The sequence below is a fragment of the Rattus norvegicus genome, chromosome 13 (assembly GCF_021556685.1).
Source record: "Rattus norvegicus strain SHRSP/BbbUtx chromosome 13, alternate assembly SHRSP_T2T, whole genome shotgun sequence".
Lineage (NCBI taxonomy): Eukaryota > Metazoa > Chordata > Mammalia > Rodentia > Muridae > Rattus > Rattus norvegicus.
Window position 1 is genome coordinate 105,538,568 of NC_141546.1, and position 19,638 is coordinate 105,558,205.

The following is a 19,638-nucleotide window of genomic DNA, read 5'->3' on the forward strand; positions in this document are numbered from 1 at the left end:
AGTAAAAGAATGGAGAATATAAGTCAGGTAAACAGCAGCCAAAGTTAGAATGGCTTTACTCATATCAGACAACCTAATTTCAAAAGAAAAACCAAGTTTTAAGCCAGCTGTGGTGGTGCAAGCCTCCCAGTGCTCAGGAGGCAGAGGAAGGTGGATTCCTGTGAGTTCAAGGCCAGCCTGGTCTACAGAGTAAGTTCCACTCCAGCCAGGGCTACATAGAGAGACTGTCTCAAAACAGCAAAACATTACTTTTAGAAAACGAAATAAGGTTAAGAAAATGTATTCAAAATAAATATATTATTTTGATTTTTCTTTTAAAAAAATTAACATTTATTTTATGTGTTTTTGAATGGGGAGGGCGTGCATGTGTCACACCTTGCATCTGGAGGCCACATGACCACTTACGATCAGTTTTCTCACTCCACCACATGGGTCTGGGACTGAAGTCTGTCATCAGTCTTGGCAGCACATAGTACCCTTACCCACGGCCACACCTCAGTGGCTCGTGTTTATATTTTGGGGAGGACAGGTTCTTACTATGCAACTGAAACTGGTCTTGAACTCATGATGTTCTTGCCTCAGCCTCCCATGGACAAGGGTTACAGGTAGGTGACCACACATGCAGCTTCAAACTCAGGATCAACAGAGTATTGACGTGTCATCATTGTTAACACAGACTAAGTGATTACCTGTATGTGAGGCCAAGAGGCCTCAAGTGTGGGCTCATCCTCTTCCGGGTCAAAGTCTGGGTTATCACTTGGAGGAAGTGTCCGGAAGATGTTAGCACTGATCTGAAAAGAAATTAAGTTTGGACTCATGTTCTCTGTGTGTAAGTTAATCTAACAGTGAAATACAAAGCATTCTAACACCATCTTATTACAGAAAAGACGGGTAAAGCCCTACATTTAGTTCAGCCCTATAAGTCCCTTCAGGACACAGAGGGCACATGTTTCTCTTGGAGTAACTAACTTCCTTAGACCCCAAGCAGCTGAGGACCACAGATCACCTCCAATTGATCACAGATTACCTCCAAACGCTTCCATCCCCAGCTGCTCTTTCCAAAACTTGTTCAAAATAAAACAGAATCAGGAAGAGAAGAGAGGGAACCATGGGCAAGAGGCAAAGCCACCAACTTTATCTGTCTCTAATTTGGCCATTCTACAGCTCCTCCCATATTCGAGCCTAGCTTTGGTCTACAGCTGTAACAAAAATGCCCTCCCAATTATCAAAGTCACAAAACCACCTCCATTTTAGTACTGTCAGGTCTGAGACTTTAAAAAACCCCAAAACAAAGAAGGGCCCTGAGACCCACTCTAGAGTCCGTGACCCAGCAAACCATGCACACCTTTTCCTCCCCACCAAAAGCTACACTATGGCCCCAGCCCACAATTCTTTTGTGCTTTTTGGAAATTACTATATAGATCAGATTACTCTCAAACTCACAAAGATCTGCCTGCCTCTGTCTCCACGGTGCTGAGATTAAAGGTGTGTGCCACTACACTCGGCCTATTTCCTTTAAGAAAGATGAACAGATGGCTTAGTAAACATTTAAGGGGGAGCTAGTAAGGGGATGACTATGGTGAAGGGATGACTATAGTGGGGGGATGACTATTTGAAGTAAACTACCTAGGGCAGGAAGGTAATACAAGCGATGTACAAGTTTCCAACTCTTCTTGTAAAGCTGCATCAGAACAGGTAAATGCCTGTCAGCAACACTGCCATAGCCCCAAAGAGGCAATTATCTAGAACTTCATCGATTACAACTCAAAACATTTTTCTTTTTTTTTTTTTTTTTTGAGACAAGGTTTCTCTATGTAGCCCTTGCTGTCCTAGAACTAGCTCTGTAGACCAGGCTGGCCTCAAACGCAAGAGATTCATCTGCTTCTGACTCCTGAGTGCTAGGACTAACGGCACGTGCCACCATGCCCAGTTCTCAAAACCAAGTTTAAAGGTAAAACCAGTACCCATGTAATGGGCGCCAGCTTCACAAAGAATAGAGGAAGTCTCCTAATTGTCACTAGTAAAATGGAAAGATAGCCTTGTAGCCACCAGTAAAATAACCTGTTGATCAGATGGCCCAACTCTTACCTAGAAATTAAACAAAAACAAGGGAAAACGCATCTTTTGAGTACAGAGATTAAATCACAGAATAACATATAGAGAATTAAAGAATAATCTGAATCAAATGTCTGAATATTTTTAGTTAAAATAGAGTATCTTCCATCAAAATTCCTCAACTGAAACCACTGGAAGTCAGTTAACAGAAGGCAATAACCTTAATCTTGAAATTTTAATAAAATAAAAAATAGGAAGTTCACCAGTATTTAATATTTACATTCTCTTTTACTATCTGTGTGAGTTTACAAAGCTAATTTTGTTTTGGTTAGTGTTCTCTCTAAAGCTAAAACAAATAGATAACAACAAGCCTACTAGGGCATTAATTTCTGATCTAGAAATGCAACAAAAATTCCTAAGTTCCTTTGACAGGTCTTCAAGCAGGATGAAAAGAAAGCCATACACACACTGGAAAGGTAGTTATAGTCAGTTTTTAGTTAACCTATTTGGACTTTATCAAGGCACGAGTAGAATTTTCCAGAGTTTTTCAGTGCTCAAAATTGCTTAGATTCTGGCTTCTACATTAACAAGGTGTGATAAGAAGTACTATTTACCTCCTTATAGGTTGAATTATAATTAAAATGTTATAGTCTGTTGTGGTTTGCCCAGAAGTTATCTGTATTTTGATGCTAATTACACTGCCCCAAAGACAGCTGCCTAGTTGTACTCAGGGACTCAGGTGACTTCACCAGAACCTCCCCATTGAATTTGAAAAACAGGTGAGGGGCAGGTACAGGATAGAAGGAGGCCTGTCATTGGAGGAGAAGGAAGGATGGGCAGGAGAGCAGTTTGAAAGAGGAGGAGGAGACTAGGACAGAAAGGAAGAGGCATGAGAGAGGAGAGGGGGAGAAGCCATGGCAGGTGATGTTAAGAGTCTGCTCTGTGTATTTACAGGTTGTTATCAATGTTCCTAAGGGATGGATAGTACCGGGCTTTGTATGTTTAAGTGGGCAATTATATCTTACCAATTGGATCTAAGATTATTGTGTTGTGTGTTCTTTTATGTGAGGGTTTGAGTGTAGGAAAGTGTGCTGCTGGGATGTGTTTCCGCCAAGATATCTAGCAGATATCTTGGGGCACCGCGGTGTGGACCTAGCGGGGTAAAAGACACCAATACCATTTTATTTTTATATTTTTACCACAATAGTCTACAAACATGATGTCCTAATAGGATTTCTTTGAAGCCGGAACTAGCTTAACTCCTTAAGCACTGCCTACACCACTCACTCACACATTATGACCTGTATGAACTTGAATTTATATGGTTGGTTATTTTTAAGATTTAGTCTTAGTTACATGTATGTGCCTGTGTGTAGATATGTGCACCTCAGTGTAGGTGCCTCAGGTTTCCTCCTGGAGCTGAGCTATGAACAGGCAGAGAGCTGCCAGTTGGGAACTGAATTCCAGCTGTCCTATACAAGAACAGTATGCTTGAGCCTACATCCTGCTCTAAGTTTAAGGTCTACAGTATCCAAAAAGGTATCCAGAGCTACAATACCTACCAATTTCCCAAACTCCTATAATCAACGGCCACGTCAGTGAAATAGATAATCTTTCAAATGGACTTTTTTGAGACAGAATCTCATGATGTCACCCTGACTGATGTAGAATTCACTTCACAGGCCAGGCTGGCCTACAATTCAGAGATCGCCTACCTGTCTCTGAGGTGCTGGCATTAAAGGTGTGTACCCCCATGCCTGGCCCCAGGGGATGTTCCTACGAATGTTCTTTTGGGCATGTCAGTCACTGTACACACCTCAGATCTTTGAGCTTACATTAATCTGAGGAATAGAGATCTAGAGGCTTACCATTTTTACAATATCAGAATACGCTGATTCAACAATTACACCACGGTTAGTCGAAACATACTCAACCAGCTCATTGAGCGTTGCTCTTTTAATTTCTTTGCTCTTCAAGTCTGAAACAGAGTCCATGAAATCAAACAGTACACAGCACTGTTGTAGCTTCTGGCAGAAAAGCTCTTGCTGTTCATTTGATGTAGCATCTATAAACAGAAAGAGAGACACTGAATAAACCAACTTGAATGTCACTTTGGGTTTTTTTTAAATATAATTTTGTAGACGCTATTTGCATGCGTACAGTACTGTAAGGGATTGAGTGGTAAACCCATGTGTCCTTTCACACAGGGATTTACACTGGCCTAGTCTAGCTGTCTACAACCAATCACCGAGTATTACCGAGTCTAACATACCTTTCTTGTGATCACCCCAATTATTTTAGATGCTCACCGTCCCTTAACTACATTGAGTCACAACAGGCTAATCATTCATAACTAATTATTCATTTTTGGTTTATTATGTAAGCTACTTAAAAAGCTGACTTTCCTAAAAGAATCAATACCCAGTAAGACCCTCCATATTTTAGAAAACGAAGCCCTGCATTGTATCCAAGTACAGCTGCCAGTGCTAAGTCACCTTTCGACACTACCAAGCCTCTCCATCCTGGAAACCAGAACCCTTGGGGCTCCTGAGAGCACAGGCTGTTCCTAAGCCCAGAATGCCCACGTCCCCACAGATCTTGGCGACTCTACTCACTGGTTCCATTTTGGCCTAAGTCCTTAATCAGGAGTTTTCCTAATAGATGAAACTATACTGGCTGGTTAATCCACCTTTACCCTAAGGTATTTTCGGTGTGTATGTCTGATACAGTGTTTCTTGTATCATATGGTAATTATATCCTGTATTTTTTTTTTCTTTTCTTTTTTTCAGAGCTGGGGACTGAACCCAGGGCCTTGTGCTTGCTAGGCAAGCGCTCTACCACTGAGCTAAATCCCCAACCCCTATATCCTGTATTTCTAATACTCCTAATCTATGAGAGGTCTCTCAAAGCAGGAACCGAGTATTACGTCATGCTTACTGTGTCCCTCTTCCCTAGAATGCCCCGCATAGAGCCTGACACATAAAAGACACTCAATGAATATTTGCCTTCTGCTTGTTACAAAAGCAAGGTTTATGCTGATCCTAACAGATGTATTATAGCGTTTTGTTCTTAGCATAAAAAAATTACATTTAAACTCTGGGCTTTCAAATCTATCCATAGGGACCTTCTAGTAGCTCACTCATCTAAGTCTCCTGAACGACTGAGGTTACATTTCTAAGATCAGAGAGGTAAAACCTGATACTTAGGCTCATAGATGTAAAATCACTTCCCCATCGAAAACCAGCTCTTATTTTATATAACGATACAAAAAGGATCTGCAAAGAGATTAAAATCTCACCACAGGCATCTGCAAGTAGGTGTCTGTACATGTGTGTGCATGTACATGTAGGGGGGGGGTTTATATGTCCCCATGTATGGATGTGTCTGCATGTGTGTGAGGATGTATGTAGTGGATTTTGTGTTCCCATGAGTGGGTGTGGACGTGCATATGTGAGCGAGCCTAGATTTGCCAAGCTGTCCAGCTGTATGGCCAGCAAGCTCCAGGGACCTCCTGTCTCTGCATCTCCTCAGCGTTGGGACTGTAGGCTTCTGTGTGAGTACTGGAAATTCAACTCAGGTTCTCACAACTTCATGGCCCATCTTGAACCATCTCCCCAGTTCCCCCTTTCTTTATTATAGCAAAGTGTAGATGTTATAAAGACCAGCATAATTCACATGACTTCTGGAGGGAATGATAAAAATTACAAAATAAATTCGAATGTGCTGTAACAGACATCTGAGGCCGAGCCACTGAGCTTCTAAGACAGCTCTACAACCACAGATAATCGTCTCCTGCTCTGAACCGGGGCCAGCCTGGGTCTCTGATGTGAAGCTGAGTGTCAGCGCATAGCATTCTTTTTTTTTTTTTTAATTTATTTAATACTTAATAATAATTCTTTGGTTTCCGGGCAAACATCCCCCTCCCCCCTCCCCTTCCTTATGGGTGTTCCCCTCCCAACCCTCCCCCCATTGCCGCCCTCAGTCTAGTTCACTGGGGGTTCAGTCTTAGCAGGACCCAGGGCTTCCCCTTCCACTGGTGCTCTTACTAGGATATTCAATGCTACCTATGAGGTCAGAGTCCAGGGTCAGTCCATGTATAGTCTTTAGGTAGTGGCTTAGTCCCTGGAAGCTCTGGTTGCTTGGCATTGTTGTACATATGGGGTCTCGAGCCCCGCATAGCAGTCTTTTTTTTTTTTTTTTTTTCCCTCCCATTGTTCCACTCTTTAGTGGACTTTTTTCTTTGGGGGCTGGGGTAGGAGCAGGGGTAACAAATGTTACTTTGTAGCCTCTGCCTCTCTAGTGCAGGAATTATGAGACCCGTCACCACGCCCACCCAGCCCCAGCAGTCTTATTACTGTCAAGTTTTTTGTTTTTAATTTAATCACCTTTTCTGGAGCTACTCTGAAGTGGACATATCTAAACGTTTCTTAAAGGATCATTAAATCTGCGGATAAGAGTTGCCTGAGCTCTGGAATGAGACTTCATACACTGTGGAGAGAACGAGACAGCCCTGACACACACAGCCAGCAGTCAGGCTGACTCCCCTTGCTTGGCCCCAAACACCAGTGGTGTTCAGTAGTGGAGTCTGCTCACCTCTGCTAAGGCAGTCACATCTGAACGACTTTTTCTAAAATCCTTTGGAGTTTTCTGTTAAATATTTAACTTCAATTAATAAATGCCATTCCCTAACACTGGTACCAAGTTCATTAGTTTAAAAAATCTAGGAGATAAAACATCTTTGCTTTTTATAAACTCTAACAATGCTAAGCTTTTCGGAATGCATATGTGTTACAAAGTTACAAAGATGATGGTGACTGTCTTACTAAGAACCCTTTGTTAACTGGTAGAGAAAATCCTCATAGTTCTTGCAGTTACTCATTTATTTAAAAAAAAATACCTGTATCCTTCAAATATAGCTTTATCTTTACTCAAATAGACAGCACGTCTGCATCCATCGTAGTCTTCTGTGTGTGTCACTGGGGCCTGAACACAGGATTCACACATGTGAAACTGGTCCTCTACCTCTGAGCCGAGCCAGCCCTTGTACTGCATCTTTACTGTAATTAGATCCCATTATAATGATGATTTGGGGATAATAGGTGCCGTCTTTAGAAGCTGACTCAGTTCTAACAGCATCTTAAGATATTTTTGAGCATTTTCTTCCCTGATGCTGAAATGAACGAATTTAGGCTTTACCCACTTGCACATGTGATCACCACGTGATCACCATCCACTGGCAAGTCCTGCTCTCTCTTCCCTCGCTCCCACCGACACACGGGACAGCAGTTTTCTTCCTGTCTGTAAGGCCATGTCTCTCACTCAATGCCTTAGCTAGTAGTGGCTCATTCTTTTAATCCCTGGAGGCAGAGGTAGGAGGATTCCTAAGACTTAAAGGCTAGCCTCTATTTACCTATTATAATGCCATTTATCTATTTCAGGCAGTGTTCTGGGAAAATACAATGTTTCCCACAAGCCCCTGAGATGAACCCTTGGTTCCCGGCTGGTTGTTGGCACTTTGGTGGATAATGGAAACTTCAGAAGGTGGGTCTAACTGATACCACACAGCCAATCCTACAAAAGCCTGCAGTAGACTTTGATCTCCTCCAAGTAAGAGCGACTCAGAACTATTATGTGTACAGCACAGTCAACAATTTTCAATGCCTCAGTGTTTTTATGTTGGCTGGGGAAGAATATTATATGACCTGTAACACCAAACCGTGTGACATCCTCAGAGCTAAGGTTACTCTAAAGGACTCCCCTGGGAACCATTACTAACCATTAGGAACAGTACAGGAGAAACTGCACAATCAAGGAGCGAGCTATAAAAGAAACACATGTGCTGTGCCTTTGCAAAATACATAATTAATTTAAACTTGGCTGGAATATGGGTTTTTAAAATGCATGTAACTTTCCCATCTTATTATGATTGAAATTGTATTTCGCTAAAGACTTCACCACTGTTAAAAATAAAAGTCCCTGACAAGCAGGCAAGACCAAGACAGTTCTGGAGGAATGAGGAGTTTCCTCTCTGGAGATCCATTACACACCTTCAAACACTCTCCCAAATCCCTGTTAGGTGTTTCCTAAACTCTTCTGGGTCACACCGCCCCCACTCTGCCCCAGCCCCCCAACTTGAGATGGACCTGGCTCACAGTCTAAAAGCACTGCTGGAAGACACTGTTTTTCAAAGTGTGGATTGAAACCAACTGGACACTGGTAACCATTCTGATGGACACGACTAGAGTGAGGCAAACACAGCAGATACCACGTGACTGTAGATACCACATGACCGTATTATTCCACCGCACTGTGTTTTGGGTCCTCAGTTGTAAAGCAAGGCATGCTTCATGCTAGTCTGTAGTTTAAAAGATTGAAAGATGCCATGTGACTGTTTGTATATACTCAGCCCAAGGAGGGGCACAATTAGGAGGTGTGGCCCTGTTAGAGTAGCTGTGTCACTGTGGGCATAGGCTTTAAGACCCTCACCCTACCTGCCTGGAAGCCAGTCTACTCCTGCTTGCCTTCAGATGAAGATGTAGAACTCTCAGCTCCTCCTGCACCACGCCTGCCTGGATGCTGCCATGCTCCCTCCTTGATGATGATGGACTGAACCTCTGAACCTGTAAGCCAGCCCCAATTAAATGCTGTCCTTATAAGAGCTGCCTTGGTCATGGTGTCTGTTCACAGCAGTAAAACCCTAACAAAAGACATACCATTCTACAATATGTAAAATGCTACAATATCAGGAGCCGGGGAACAGAAGAGAAGTGCCTGCCCCCGAATAAAAATACTAGTTCTCTTCAAATAAAAAGACTAAAAGATCCATTTTAGGCAGACCAACGTCGATAAAGTGAATTGGTAATGAAGCTGAGGTTAAGCCACCTGGAATGCAAAGGGAATGAAGCCATCGATGGCTTCCGACGCTCCTTTATAACAGTGGCTATAACAATGGCTCTCAACTTGTGTGTCTCAACCTCTTCAGGGTCAAATGGTCCTTCCATCTAAGACCACAGGAAAACAGCAAAATCACAGTTATGAAGTAGCAACAAAAATAATCTGATGGTTGGGAGTCAGCACAACATGAGGACTGTATCAAAGGTACATGAGGAAGGCGGAGAGCTGGGAGCCGCTGCTCTAGACAAATAAGAAACCAGGAACAGCCCAGGCAGTGTCCTCCGCTACTTTCATGTCACGTGTATCTGTCATGTATCCAATCACCCTCATTTTACCGCACCTCTAAGATTTCTCTCCCCTTTCATGATCTCTCCTAGTTTCATGACCTTTTCTCTTCCCCCAGCCCCTAAATCTGGGCTCTGCATAAGAGTAAAGCAGGTGCTTGTTGACTTTTGGCACTTGACACTTCTCTTAATGATTTCAGTCAGTCTGTCTGTCTTTCTCTTGTACGTGTCACAGCTTCACTTTCTCTTTATAGCTATATGTGGCTAATCTTGATTGTCAATATTAATCGAATCAATTAAATCCCAAGTGACTAGACACTCCTATGAGGGACTTTTCTTGACTGGTTCATCGCAGGTAACCCAAATCTAGGCCACAGCCTCTGGTTGTATACCACCACCAAGTACATGGAAGGAAGTTTTTGCTTTTTGTCTGCTTGCCCTCACTCTAGTTGTCAAGTTCACCTATCCTGTTGCTGAGGCATTACACACATACATACATACATACATACATACACACATACACACATACACACATACATACATATATCCATACACACATATACACATACAGACATACAAACATATATACATACACACATACATATATACATACACACATACATACATACATTCATACACACATACATACACACACACATACACACATACATACGTATATACATACACACATATATACATACATATATACATACACACATACATACATTCATACATACACACATACATACATTCATACATACATACACACTCATACATATACACATACATACATACATTCATACATAGATATATACAAACACACATACATACATTCATTCATACATACATATATACATACACACTCATACATACACACACACATACATACATACATACATACAAACAAACAAAACAACTTACTTCTTCAGGACTCCAACACTAACTAAAAGTCAGCCTTGTGGATACAACTACCAAATTCTTGGCCTTTCCTTCAAGAAACAACCATTGTTGGACTAGCTGAACCACAGCCTGTAAGCCACTCTGATAAATTCCCTTTTAATACAGATTCATTCTATCAGTTCTGTTCCTTTAGAGAACCCTAACGCAAGGTGAATAAAATTCCACTGTATACATGCACTGTGTTCTTTGTTTGATAGACATCTAGGCTGGTTTCATTTTTTGGTTATTGTGAACAGTGTAGCAGCAATAAACACAGGTGTGTAAGTCATCTCTGAGTTAAGAGTCTTTTGGGTACAGACCAAGAGTGGATTAGCTGGGTTATAGGTAGTTCTATTTTTATTTATTTGAGAAACTTCCACACTGGTTTCCATAGTGGCTGCACATTTCCCTCCAGCAGTGAATAAGGACCCCTTTCCCAAAGCCTTGCTAGCATTTGCTGCCATATGCTTTCTTAACAGCCAACCTGGCAGGGGTGAGATGGGCTCTCAAAACAGTTTTAACTTGCTTTTTCCTACTGGCTAAGGATATCGAACACTTTTAAAGTACTATTGGCCATTTTATTTCTTCTACTGAGAACTATCTACTTGGCCACTCGTCCACTTATTAATTGTATGATTTCTGTATGTTTAATATTTGCTGCTCTCTTTACACATTTGGACAAATCTCCGGTCTGATGAGTAGATGGTCAAGATTTATTTCTCCCCATTCAGTAAGCTGTCTCTGCGATTGTTTCCTTTACTGTAGAGACGCTTACTTTTGTGTAATTCCAGTTATGCCAATTCTCAGGATTATTTCCTGGGCTGTTGGGATCCTTCCGACATGCCCTGGCCTATGATCTGTCTGAGCGCTTACTTCCAGCAGTGTAAGGAAGGTCCAGTCCTACTACCTGAAGGCCTCTGATGCATCCCAAGCTGACCACAGTGCAGGGTGGTGGACATGGATCAGGTCCCATTCTTCTATATGTGGAATCCAGTTTTTCTGGCTCTGTTGCTAAGAAGGCAGTCTTTTCTTCAATCCCTATTCTTTTTTTTTTTTTTTTTTTTTGGTTCTTTTTTTCGGAGCTGGGGACCGAACCCAGGGCCTTGCACTTCCTAGGTAAGCGCTCTACCACTGAGCTAAATCCCCAGCCCCTAATCCCTATTCTTTATATCTTTGTCAAGAACCAAAATTAGTCATGCTTTCATTAGAACTTGGGCAAAAGGTCAAGAAATGATTGCTAGTCAAAAAACAAAACAAAGATAGGCTTATATCCCTGACATGAATCTTACACGGTCAGTATACATTATTTCTACCCATATATTTTAGAATTCTAATCTGCCAATATTTTACTAAAGATTTTTCAGTTTATGTTCATAAGAGACATTGCTCTGCAATTTTATTTTCTAGTAATGTTTTCTTAATTTAGACTCAATCATATAGACACACACCAACTGAAATTTTTGTTTCTTATGTTGGTTTTAGAAAGCTAGTTACTTCAAGGAATTTTTCCATATCCTCTAAGACTTCAAATATAAGTGTGTAACTTTGTACCTGGAAACTATGATACCCTAAATAAAATGTACTAGTTATTACTATAAAACAAGTTAAAACTGTAGTCAAGTCAAAGACTAGCTTCCAAGAAGACGAGGTAAGAATTCCTGAGATCTATCTGCTTCCCAAAAGTTCAGTTTAAAAATAACTGTGTAGCCAAGTATGGTGGTACCTGCCTGTGCTCCAGCATTTGAGAGGCAGAGCAGGAAGATTACCAAAAGTTCAAGGCTAACCAGGTCTACATATAGTCTACATACAGATCCACAATAGGCAGGGCTACAAAGAAAGACCCCTTTTCTAAATAAATAAAATAAAGTAAGTTTTAAAATAAACAATATAGCATCAGTTGAAGACTCTATGAACAGACCCCAGGGCAAACAGTCAGTGAGGAACACCTATCTAAGAATATCTGTGAAAACTTGGGGCACCAATAGCCCAGTGGAAAAACACTCACCTAGTATGAACAAGGCTTTGGGTTTGAGCCCCATGCCACAAATAATTTATGGAAATTCAGTAAGCGGAACCTAAACAAAGACAGCTGCTTTTCCCTTTGTCCAACTAGGCAGGGATTCTATTCCAAGAACCAGAGGCTCCCTCTTCAATCTTCCTGACAGCCTTCCTCGGGCACCAATAGACACTGGAACTTCTATCCTGCTGGAGCAGAGAGGTGAGGGTTCCCTTCCTACTCCACTCTACCACAGAGACTGTGCTTTGGGGCAGCACCACTAAGTATGTGGCCCCAATCACCCTACCCCTAGCATTGTATGCAAGCTGAAAAGACCTTAGGCTACTATTACCTGAACATAAAAGCTAGTTCTTCTTTCCCAAAGAAACCTTTAGTTCTACTCTATTCACAAGTGCTCTCAGAAATAGCAGGGGCTATGAAGGAAGGGAAGGATGGAGATTTCCAGATTCACCAAGGACGCCATAGGCTGACTTATTGTCAGAAGAGAACTGTAAAAGGGAACAGCTTGGAGGAGCCTTTTGGTATGAAAGTCATGTCCACATCCTTCCTACTTCCATCCCTACCCCTCTGTCTGGACAAGTACAGCCCACAGATTAACAAGAAGGGGAGAAGAGGGCACAGCATAACTTCATTGCTCATGAGAGTTCACACTAGGTCTAACAGAATATGATTTCCAAGCAGCCATTATTCTAAGGGAACCATGATTAAAGAAAAGTGTTGGGCTGGAGAGATAGCTCAGTGGTTAAGAGCACTGACTGCTCTTCCAGAGGTCCTGAGTTCAATTCCCAGCAACCACATGGTGGCTCACAACCATCTGTAATGGGATCTGATGTCCTCCTCTGGTGTGTCTGAAGACAGCTACAGTACTTATATATAATAAATAGATAAATCTTAAAAAAAAAAAAGTGTCATGACAATGTCACGTTAAATGGAGATAAAGAAAAATACCAATAAAGAGAACCAATGGAGATCATAGATTTGAGTAGTCTAACAAAATGAAAAATTTGTGTTCAAGTCCAGTAACCACATGGATTACTCCAGTTTCAGGGAATCCAACGGGCTTTTAACCTCCACTGGCTCCAAACACACAGGGTGCAGCATGTAAGATACAGAAAAAACATTCACATATAAAATAAAACAAATGAATCTAATTTATAAAAATGGAAGAAAATGAACAGTGCTCTATAGAATACTATCATTATACTAAAATATTCATAATGGAAGTCCAGAAGGAGAGATAAAAAGAGCAGAAAAAAATCTGAGATCATTTCAGGCCAGCAAGATGGCTCACCCAGTAACGTGCTTGTTGTCAAGCTAGAATCCACATAGTGCAGAGAACAAGCGAGCTTCTGAAGTTACTCTGTGGTAACACCACATACTGCCCGTACATACATGCAGCAAACACCCACACACTGCCCGTACATACATGCAGCAAACAAATGTAAACAGAAAAACCCAAAGGAACGATAAAATCCAGGAGACCCATAAACTACAGACTCGGTGCAGTCAAAGTTCTTAGAGTGAGACAAGGACAAAATCTTGAAAAGCCCAAGATAAAAACAATTACTTTTGGCTGGAGAGATGGTTCAGTGATTAAGAGCACTGACTGCTCTTCCAGAGTTCAATTCTCAGCACCACATGGAGGTTCATAAACCATCTGTAATGGGATCTGATGCCCTCTTCTGGTGTGTCTGAGGAGAGCAACAGTGTACTCACGTTCATAAAATTAATGTTAAAACAAAACAAAACAAAACAAAAAAACAACAATTATTTACAGGAGCTAAGATTAATGGCTGAATTCTCAACCAAGAAAACAGAGGCCAGAGTATAGAATCACATTCAAAGTCTCAAAACACTGGACCAAAACTCCTATACCCAACAAAGCTATTTTAAAAATGAAGACATTCTCAGATAAAAGCCCAGGTGATGAAAATAATGAAAATAAGCTGACTGATGGTGGCACACTTCTATGACTGATGATGGCACACCTCTGTGACTGATGGTGGCACACACCTGTGACCTCTGTGGCTGATGTTGGCACACCTCTGTGACTGATGGTGGCACACCTCTGTGACTGATGGTGGCACACATCTTTGCATGTATTAAAGCCTGCTCAACTGTGGAAATGGGCAGGTTATATGATGTGAGAATCGTGTATCCCAAGCTGGCCTCAAATATCTTGTGTTGGCAAGGAAGACCTTGAACTCCTGACCTTCCTACCTTTAACCTTTAGGTACTGAGATTTCAAGCACACTGCACCAGCAGCAATCTGTTCTATGCCGCCCTGGTTATGTGAACCTAGGTCGCACATATGAGGAAAGCACTCCTACCAACTGAGCTTCAGCCCTGTATTGTTTTCATAATAAGGCTGTTTTTAAAATGTAGTCCACAACCAGACCCCACCAGAGCTCCCAGGGACTGAACCACCGACCAATGAGTACACATAAAAGCCCTTGGTCCTGTGAGGGCTTGTCTCCCCCCCAATGTAGGGGAGTTGGGGTGGGAGTGGGACCATCCTCATAGAAATAGGGGGAGGGGTAGAGAACAGCGGGAAAGGGGATAACATTTGAAATGTAAATACATAGAATATCCAAGAAAAATAAAATAAAAAATTAAAATAAAAAATAAAATTAAATGTAGTCCAGTCCAAATACTTTCCTATCAAATGCCTGACATTACTAAGAGACAGTAACAGTTTAAAGACCACTGTCCTTGATGAAGTCATAAATTTCACCCCATCACAACACATATAGAACACATGCTTAGATCCCCTTCTTTTATCTTTATAAAGCATTTATAGTTTATAATACTAAATTATATTCAGTAAAATTTTGTAAGGACTCATGAGAACTCCAAATCAACAAAGAAATTAAAGATATGATAAAAACGAACATGGCTACATAGGACTGGTTTGTAGAACAGTTTGTCAAACTGTTAGAAATTGCTACAGCGAAGACGGGTGTGGTGCACGCCTTTAGTCCCAGTACTCGGGAGGCAGCAGGTGGATCTCAGAGTCCAAGGCCAGCCTGGTCTACAGAGTGAGTTCCAGAACAACCAGAGCAAATAGTAAGACCCTGGCTCATAAAACCAAAGCCAAATACAATAAAATAAAATGCTGGAGTGGTGCGATTTGGCCCTACTGTATAATATGACGGCGAAGATGACTGTTGTTCCCCGTTGTAAACTGCTTGTTGCATGGACTCTCACAGGCAGTGCGCCTGTCACCAGTAATAACACCGTGCTAGAGCTGGACAGTACTGCACCTTCTCCAGGCTGCATGGCCAGAGCCACCAAAGGTGTGGTAGGACTTGTGGCCCTTTCCAAGGCCACAGCAATTGCATCCTACAGATACCAGCCCACCCATCCCCCTGTGCTTCCGGACTAGTCTGCTGATCCACTGGGTGTCAGGATTTCTCCTGATAGGTTTGTGGAACAGATCAATGAGGACAATGAGGACAACCTCAAAGGATTTGTGTGTGGACTTTTCACCAGCCCAGTAAGGATTCAGGACTTCGCTGGAGAGATGGCTTAGTGGTTAAGAGCACTGACTGCTCTTCCTGAGGTCCTGAGTTCAATTCCCAGCGACCACATGGTGGCTCACAACCATTCATAGTGATATCTGATGCCCTCTTCTGGTGTGTCTGAAGATAGCAACAGTATACTCATATATAGAATAAATTAGGTCTTAAAAAAAAAAAAAAAGAATTCAGGCCTCTCCAAGCCCCATAGTGGCATCCAGCTCTCTCCTTGGCAACAGACTGAAGACTTCAGACAAGCTGGCTTGTTACCCTGGACAGATCTGCCTAAGTTACACCCTTAGGAACTGTGCAAACCCTGTACATGACATAAGCTTGCTTGGCCTTGTACCCGTCTGTGAGCTTTATCGGGCTGGGTGGGATGGGAAGCCCTGTGCAGCACAGAGCCGCTGGTCTGGCCAGCAGTGGGCAGAGAAGAAAGTGCTACCTCTTCCACGGCTCCTGGATGTGTTTGTGTGCACACGTCTTGTCTCTCATGATGGCTGCGGCCAGATGGAGAGGGAACACTGATGTGTGAACAGCCCATCTTAAAGCTGTCCTCTTCTTCACCACCTTCACCAAAGCCAGTGTGAAAACCCAAGCACAATCAAGTTTTTCAACTCTCTCATTTGCTAGTGCTGTGCCTAGTAACAAATATTTAAAGGGGCAGGCATAATTTGCAATAAGATGATTTTATAATCCCCAGTTACTGCTGCTCATTTATTTGAATTCTAAAGTAACATCTCATATAAGATTCATGCTACAAATAACAGAATGAGCACAGTATCATAGCAACCCAACTACCATTCGGAGGCATGCAGAGGACGTGGTCCAGAATTCTAATTTAAGAGACTGACACAAGATATAGGACATGCAGCTTTTAGGCAATATCGGAGAACGTTATAACTGAGAGCCTAAACTAGTTTTTATCTAAAACTAAGGATCAGGCTTTAGTAAGGAAGCAATGGGATTATTTATCTATTAACAAATGACTCAGCACTATTACTATGACTGAGTTAAGAGTCTGTGATTTCGTTACAACTGAAAACCAAGAAAGTATAGACAGCACACCCGAGGAAATGTCAACAGCACACTATCAGTCTGATATCTTAATATATAAAGGACTATTAAGGGAAACCACTGCAGTACTGCCTAAACTTAACAGCAGCTTTAATTACCATTCAAATATAACTGTATCCATAACTACTATTTAGAAAAATTAAAGGACACAGGTTAGTTCTTCTTCCAAAATATTAACTATTAGCTAGAAGGTGCCTATAATCTCAGTATTTTGACGGCTTAGGCAGGAGAACTGAGAGCTCCAGGCTACCCTGGGCTGCATAACCTAGTCAAGAAAGGGAAGAGAGGAGGGGAGAGGCAGAGAAAGGAGGAGAGGAGGAGAAGCTAATCACAGATGACCTCACTTCCAATCGAGCAGTGAGAACAGGGAACAAGGATGAGTTAGTTATGTTATACAGAGTCCTGGCCGTGGAAATGAATAAACTGCTGCTGAAAACTGTCACTGGGAGACACATGGAAAACTTGGGTCATCTCCTTAATCTCATTTGAATTGAGACTTTTAAGGAACCAGAAATGTTAAGCAGATCTTTACACATGAAGTAGAAGGCTGAGGAAACTATGGCTCTCACTGTGATGCTGGGAGGAAACTATCTTGTGTTAATGCCCACACAACCCTAAAGAAACACCTGCCGCTCTCTTACGGAGAACATTGCCTTCTTCAACAGGTATGGAAGGACCACAACTACACCCGCTCCAGTTCCTTCGCCACCACAGGCTGGCTCTGTGAGGATATTTCCTGGGGCAATGATGGACTACTAGATTTTCTAATAAATCTATGTATAAACTCTTAAAACAAGGCTCTTAGAAACGCTACCCACAGTAGTTTCTGCTTCTCATCCAATCTTCAACACTACAAACAAACAAACAAGCACGCTCTGAGCCAGAAGAGATAGGTCAGCAAGTAAAGACACTTGCTGCCCGCCTGACAACCTGCATTGAATCCTTAGATGCCGAAGGGCCAACTCTCACAAGCTGCCCTTTGACCTCCACACGCGTGCCAAGGCATGCCTGTGTGAGGGCACACACATGCATAGAGATGCACATATGGATAAGTAAATAACGACTTCTAAAAAGAAAGCTTCCTTTTGGTATGTGAGATTATTTATCTACTTATTAGCATCTACTTATGTTAGACTGAGTGTGTGCTCTCGGGGCACAGGGTGGGAGTGGGAATCGGAGGACAGCTACAGACACAGGTCACTGGGCCTGGCATCAGTCACTTGCCTGCTGAACCATCTCCACAACCCTAGCATGTGCAATTTACCTGAAAGGTTTCAAAGGACCCAACTCACTATTTCTAGGAATAAGTAATTTATTCAGAATCATCTAAAAAGCGTTGTTTTCCTTTCAGAAAGGTCATGTGGTTTATAGTATTATATAAGCATGAGGTGAGGGTTGGGGATTTAGCTCAGTGGTACAGTGCTTGCCTAGCAAACTCAAGGCCCTGGGTTCAGTCCCCAGCTCCGGGGGGGAAAAAAAAAAAAAAAAAAAAAAAAGCATGAGGTGACCAGGCTAGCCTTCCCTTACACTGGTCTCACTGACAGCAAAGCACGAGGCCTGCTCTGAAAGGGGAGTCACCAAACACAAAACAAAAACAGCCACATGAAGAAACGAGGTAGTTAAGAATGATCTTTCTCACTGTGTACTCTTTCAACGGGCTTATTTCAGAAAACAATGAAAGGGAGGCTCATTTATGACTCACACCGAGTATTACATCCTAAAATAGTCGTCACTGCTCTAGAACTAAAAACAAGCTTCCAAGTGTGTGCAGGGCTATCCAGGTGATCACAGAAACACCAGCTCTCAGCTACACCAAGCACCAACTCCATGTCTGGCTGCCCCAGAGCTGGAGCGGCTAAGGAAAGCTCAGATGTTTTCCCCTCTCCTTCTGGATGACCAGACTTCCCCAGGAAGGAGACAGGACGTCAGACTAACAAAGGAGCATGTCGTTGTCACATCTGCTCCTCCAGTCGTCCTTACATTCAGGTTAAGGCTCTCTACAGGAACAAATGTATCTGGAATACTCCTTAAAGAGATGCTGCACGATTGTCCAGGTTCATCTCCTCTAGAAACCTGAGGAGACTAAAATCAGTGATGTTTGGCGAATTTTCCTAATTAAGTTCACACACAAGTCTGTTATCTCGGACCACTTCATTTCCTGCTTTCAGAGAGCGGGGGACCAGTGGGAAAGACAGTGCTGGGCTAACGTTGCCAAAGTGTGAGAAAGTTCTTATATCCTACACAGCATCTCAAAGACGGGTAAAGCCTCCGTTCTTGACCATCTGGGATGACACGTTCAAGCTACCACCAGCAGTGACTGAGCGACTGGTGACTCCGATCTGCGTCGCCGGGGTGCTGCACCATTAGCAGTCATCTTGTTATCAATCATGGAGCAAATGATCTCTACTATTCAAGGCAAACGCTAGGTCGTTTAAAGGCAGTGAAACAGTGGTGCACGTTCACCCACGGCCCCTTCTCCTGCGGCTAAGAAGCCAGCAGCTTTCTCAGAAATCTCTCAAGGAAGGTGCTCAGTTTGACTTTAAGGCAGTGAGCGTGCATCTTCAGTTTAGCACGACAGAGAAGGAATCAGCAACCAACCGGGAAGATCGAACTGTAAGTGAGCGGCGAAGAATACAACCTGGCCTAGGGCTTGGTTTCTTTATCTACGAAACGGTAAGAATGTTGGTCTATATGCGCAGTTCCTGTGCTGGTTACTGGTCCCTAGCTGGTGGAACCATCTGAGAAGGATGGAGGTATGGCCTTGTTGAAGGACTATGTCACTGGAGTTTCTTGGCCTTTGAGTTTCAAAAGCCCATGCTATTCCCAGATAGTTCTCTCTCCCCTCTGTCTGTCT

The 19,638-nt window shown here is 42.4% G+C and overlaps 1 protein-coding gene across 1 annotated transcript in view; it reads right to left on the reverse strand.

Annotated features, from left to right (window-relative positions):
- The window catches only part of Ppp2r5a (protein phosphatase 2, regulatory subunit B', alpha), a 44,395-nt gene that overhangs the window by 14,952 nt on the left and 9,805 nt on the right, over positions 1-19,638 (reverse strand). The window contains exons 2-3 of the mRNA NM_001107891.1: positions 3,924-4,120; positions 690-791 (exon numbers count right to left, since the gene is read on the reverse strand). Of these exons, the coding sequence (NP_001101361.1) occupies positions 690-791; positions 3,924-4,120 (299 nt within the window). The remainder of the gene's footprint in view (positions 1-689; positions 792-3,923; positions 4,121-19,638) is intronic.